The sequence below is a fragment of the Lolium perenne genome, chromosome 5 (genome assembly GCF_019359855.2).
Source record: "Lolium perenne isolate Kyuss_39 chromosome 5, Kyuss_2.0, whole genome shotgun sequence".
NCBI lineage: Eukaryota > Viridiplantae > Streptophyta > Magnoliopsida > Poales > Poaceae > Lolium > Lolium perenne.
Genome location: NC_067248.2, coordinates 205,104,373 through 205,110,036, shown reverse-complemented (window position 1 = coordinate 205,110,036; position 5,664 = coordinate 205,104,373). Strand labels below are relative to the sequence as shown.

At 48.0% G+C, this 5,664-nt stretch overlaps 1 protein-coding gene across 1 annotated transcript; it reads left to right on the top strand.

Annotated features, from left to right (window-relative positions):
- Positions 1 to 1,387: 1,387 nt before the first annotated feature.
- LOC127301411 (trimethyltridecatetraene synthase-like) lies at positions 1,388 to 3,774 on the top strand. Its single transcript, XM_051331641.1, has 2 exons — positions 1,388 to 2,409; positions 2,939 to 3,774. The coding sequence occupies exons 1-2, from the start codon at positions 1,474 to 1,476 to the stop codon at positions 3,560 to 3,562; spliced, it is 1,560 nt and encodes a 519-aa protein (XP_051187601.1). The 5' UTR covers positions 1,388 to 1,473; the 3' UTR covers positions 3,563 to 3,774.
- Positions 3,775 to 5,664: the final 1,890 nt, after the last annotated feature.

Below are 5,664 nucleotides of genomic sequence, written 5' to 3'. Positions count from 1 at the left end.
CCCGTTGTTTTCAGAAAAACAAATAAAGCCATCTTCTATAAATCATAACTCCCAAAAAAATCAGTTTTGTGGAGGCTTCATCACCGGGTGGGAGGGAGGGGCACTTAGGAAGGACATCAGATTCAAATCATTTTCCAAAACAATTCAAAGGTATTGGTGACTCTCCCTTTAGCATATTTTTAATATCCGTAAAAGTACATAAAGCCAAATGGGCCATGTTTATCGGTCCATCTATCACCTGATCACTTATCTTTTCACATTAGTACGCCTCATAGTATATCTGCCGCCGTTGGGCAACACAAATCGGGACTAACTAACGGGCAACCTTATGTCGCTCACACTCACCGGTCGTCGTCACACCCGTAGCTTGGTTTGCTCATAGCGGCACCACTCAAGATGCGGGAGGCTAGACATAGGGGTGCAAGGAGGTTGTGTGGGCGCGTGGACGCCCGTCTGTGCAGTAATGAAACAACAGGGAAGGAGGCGGCGGCAAGGTGGTGAAACTTCACGTGGGTTTTCTCCCCCAATAATGCCCCAATAGTGACAATTTTCTAAGTTATAAGGTCTTAAAGACACAATAGAGATGCTCTGAATCTAATACTCTCTTTGTTCCAAATTAGTTAACACGACTTTTTTTCAATTTATTCATGTTTATTATTGGTAATAAATTATATTTACTCCACTAAGCTCTGCGAAATTGTACTACCTTCAAAAGATGATCACCCATGTTCGCACCATTTTTTATGTGAATAAATATCATATATTATATATATTTAATGTACTTCCTCTGTCCCAAAATATAAGACATATAAGATTAGTTAAAATCAAACCGTACTAAATTTGACCAAATACTTATGGAAAAGTGTCAACGTCAACAGTTTTACATAAATATATTGATAAAATATACTTTATGCTAAATCTATTGATATTGATTTTATATTTTATATGTTTGTAGTTTTTGTATAAATTTATGAAATTTAGAATATATTGACTTTTAGCTAAGCTTATATGCCTTGTATTTTGGGACCGGGGTAGCAAATATACATAGCAGAGATGTTTATACCGCCGACTAAAATAGGAGCAGGTAGTATGTGTGTCCAGTTGGGAGCTCTGTGTAGGGTCATTTTGTTGCGATCGAGTCCAGCCAGGTTAACTACTATGGGGTGCTAATATTCAACCGAGTTTGTTGTTCTTCTCTAATCTCTGACCTCAAAAAATAAGCCAAGGTTTCCTCCCCTGTGGTCTTGTCTACCAGTTTTTTAGATTTTTAGTATGTTCGTCAAGTTTTCCCAAGTCTTTTTCCGATTTCCCCGTCCTTTCCCACCAAGTCATGGCTGAGTTTCGCATGCCCTCTTCTTCCACCTCGACATCTATAAGTAGCCGGCTCTGTGATGCAGCATCATCTCACCAGACACCAGCCACAGCTCAAGCCTCAAGACATCACTCGGCCATACCCACTTGCTACTTGTCCCAATGGAGCTTCCTCAGTGGGCGTCCTTCCTGGGCGTCGTACTCGCCACGGTTCTCTTCCTCAACGCCGTCCTCCGCCGCCGAAGCAGCCGCAAGTACAACCTCCCGCCGGGTCCCAAGGCGTGGCCGATCATCGGCAACCTCAACCTCATCGGCGCGCTCCCGCACCGCTCTATCCACGCGCTCTCCAAGCAGTACGGTCCACTCATGCAGCTCCAGTTCGGCTCCTTCCCCTGCGTCGTCGGCTCCTCTGTCGAGATGGCCAAGTTCTTCCTCAAGACCCACGACGTCGTTTTCACCGACCGCCCCAAGTTCGCTGCCGGCAAGCACACCACCTACAACTACAGCGACATCACCTGGTCCCCCTACGGCGCCTACTGGCGCCAAGCGCGCAAGATGTGCCTCACCGAGCTCTTCAGTGCCAGGCGCCTCCAGTCGTACGAGTACATCCGCAGCGAGGAGGTTCTCGCCCTCCTCCGCGACCTGCATAGCGGCTCCATTGCCGCCGGCGCCGGACGCGCCCTGGTGATAAAGGACTACCTGTCCACCGTCAGCCTCAACGTGATCACGCGCATGGTGATGGGCAAGAAGTACCTCGAGAAGGAGGTGAGGGACGAAAGCGGCGCGGTGATCACCACGCCCGACGAGTTCAAGTGGATGATCGACGAGCTCTTCCTCCTCAACGGCGTGCTCAACATCGGCGACTCCATCCCGTGCCTCGACTGGATGGACTTGCAGGGGTACATTAAGAGGATGAAGAAGCTCAGCAAGATGTTCGACCGCTTCCTGGAGCACGTGGTGGACGAGCACAGCGAGCAGCGCCGCCGCGACGGCGAGAGCTTCGTGGCAAAGGACATGGTCGACGTGCTGCTCCAGTTCGCCAGCAACCCCGACCTCGAGGTCAAGCTCAACAGGGAGGGCGTCAAGGCTTTCACTCAGGTCAGTGCTTTCTTTCCCAATCAACTAATTATGTTTCTTCCCCGCTCGTTTGCCACCGAAATCTTCTTTAGTATCATCCTTCAGAGCTGACTTAAAGATGTAGTCTTGTCGCTATCAGTCTGGGCCACTGATATCCACTTATCTGAACTCTGAAATCTGGAGAGGTTTGCCTATGGGTGTAGAGTCGATAATCGCAGTAAGAACCACACTGATATCCACTTATCTGAACTCGGAAATCTGTAGAATATAATGGGCTCATTGTTGCTGATAAGTAGTACGTCCCGCCAAGTGCAGAGACAGGAATACTTAATTTGTAAAGAGTTCCACCCAGAAACAGCAAAGAGCATGTCAAAAAAAAAAAAAAAAGAGAAACAGCAAAGAGATGATATTTTTTGGTACAGAACGGCAACACACTAAGTAGCGAGAGTGCACACAGTTATTCACATCAGCTGTTCTGTTCACCGTTTCCTCAGTTACAGATCACAAGCGCAATATTCTCATATTAACCGTCACACCGTGTCACCTGCAGGATCTTATTGCTGGGGGAACAGAAAGCTCGGCGGTGACGGTGGAATGGGCCCTCTCAGAGCTCCTGAAGAAGCCCGAGGTGTTTGCCAAGGCGACTGAGGAGCTGGACCGCGTCGTCGGCCGAGACCGTTGGGTCACCGAGAAGGACATGCCGAGCCTCCCCTACATGGATGCCATCGTGAAAGAGACGATGCGACTGCACCCGGTGGCGCCGATGCTGGTACCCCGCCTCTCCCGCGAGGACACGTCCATCGGCGGCTACGACATCCCCGCCGGCACCCGGGTACTTGTCAGCGTGTGGTCCATCGGCCGCGACCCGGAGCTATGGGACGCGCCGGAGGAGTTCATGCCGGAGCGGTTCATCGGCAGCAGGCTCGATGTTAAGGGGCAGGATTACGAGCTGCTGCCGTTCGGGTCGGGGCGCAGGATGTGTCCCGGATACAGCCTGGGCTTGAAGGTGATCCAGGTGAGCCTGGCGAACCTACTGCACGGGTTCGAGTGGAAGCTCCCCGACGGCGTGGAGCTGAACATGGAGGAGATCTTCGGGCTGTCAACGCCGCGCAAGTTCCCGCTGGAGGCCGTCGTGGAGCCCAAGCTCCCGGCTCACCTATATGCCGAGGCTTGATAATAGACGGACGAACGATCCATCTGTGTTGAGTGATTATTTCTGCCTGTCTAGTTATTTCCTGTATTTATTTATCTTGGCTCGTATCGTTAGTTGCTTAGAATAAAGTGAAATAATGGGGATTTGACCATCAAAAAATAATGGAGATTTGTAAAGATAAATGTAACTCTATAAGAAGCCTGGTAATGCATACTAACTATACAATTCAGTAAGTCAATGCCTCGGCTTTTGCCATATCGTCTTTATCGTGGTTTAATAAAAGACAAATTTGTAGCTACGTATAGGGTAAGATATTTATTATAAATTTGTCTTTCTTTATAGCTCAAAATACAACATATTTTCTTCCAAAATTCCTTCCATACCTTCGGAATGTTTATATGTATATGTGGGTATTTAATTTAAATATTTTTGAATTCAAAAATTAAGATTTTTAAAAATCAGGAACACTGGTACTCATGTGCAAAAGACACTTTTCAGCTAGGGTGGGGCTATAGTAAATTGGGTTGGGCCTTTTTATATTTGTTTTCTTATTTTCTATAGGTGATAATGGGCTGGGCCGAATCATATCTGGGCATTTCTTGGGTCGGGCAAAAAAAAAAGCCCGACACATAAAGATTAGACCCAAGCCTGGCCCCTGCCTGACCAAATTCATTATTTTTGAGGTCGGGCCAACACAAAGCCCGATGGCCCGCAACTGATCGTTTCCCATGAAGTTTCGCAGCAAACGACAGATCTAGTCTTTGTTGCGGCAGATGGTGAGGAGGAAGGGATGAGGGATGGCGAGGAAGCCCGATTGTCTGTGATGGGGGCCAAAGGAGGCATGGCAGTGGATGGCGAGGAAGACGCTGGGAGGAGAGGAGCCGAGGAGAGAGCAGAGAGTGCGGTGTGTGGGAGAGTGCGGCACCAGGGAGGGGAGCAAGGAGAGAGTGAGGCGCGTCTGGGAGTTGTCGTGCGTGGGAGGGGGATTAGGGCACCCACGTTGGATCGTGGTTGGTTGAAGGATAGGTGGCCGTGTTGGGCCAAGTTTCGGGCCAAAAATAAAATGCAGGTCCAACCCGAGATGCTCTTCGGGCTGCTTTTTCAGGCTAGGCCGGGTCAGGACGTTTGGGCCGGGCCGTTCAGCCTGGGCTGCCCATGCCCAGGTGTAGGCCAAATCTTAGGGTGAGGCCTTACACCTAGATTCCTCTGCCACTGATCCGATCAACCTCCTGGGCACACGCCCATCCCCGCAATGGTTTTCTACTCGGCTATTGTGTCATCTATGTAACATCCTATCACTTGGGACTAAATGAGGGGTAGAACTAGAATTTTGTGCATGTACATTCATGCATATTGAGGGGAAGTTTATCGTGTTTAAAATTAAACCTTGAAGTGATCAGAATTCCATTCCACTAGTGACTAGGGTTAACTCCTTAGTGGATTGTAATATATTTCAGTATGACCTTTGTTGAAGCTATGTGTTTGGAGGGAAACAATATGAATTCAACTCGAATTTGAAAATTAGAAGTTCAAATTTAAATTTCAAATAAAGAAAAGAAAAGATTGGATTTGAAATTATAAATTTCTAATTACATCTAATACAATAACTACTAATACAAGAATAGAGAAAATACAACTTTATTAGTATAAAGTTGTAGGGATTCGTAGCATAGAAAATAAAAAAAAAATCCTACCGCAAGAAGGAATAAAAAGCCAAGATCTAATCTAGTAGATGGTAGCAACGAGATGAAGATCAACATACCCTCGAAGATCGCTAAGCGTTAAAGAGATAAATCTCGTGGTTGATGTAATCGATCACTTGCCTCTTTCAAAAGCGCGTAGAATATCTTGACGTTGCCACAATCGGGCAGCACCTCCGCACTTGGTCACATGTACGGTGTTGATGACGATGTCCTTCTCCCCATTCCAGCGGGCAGCGGATGTAGTAGATCCTCCTCGGAATCCTGCCAGCACGACGGCGTGATGATGGTGGTGGTGGAGATCTCCGGCAGGGCTTCATCGTAAGCATTGCGGGAGAGAGAGAGGAGGGAGTAGCTAGGGTTTGGGAGAGGGGGGCACTTGGGGCGCCGGCCTTGGGAACCCTGGGTGGTGCGGCTGGCTTT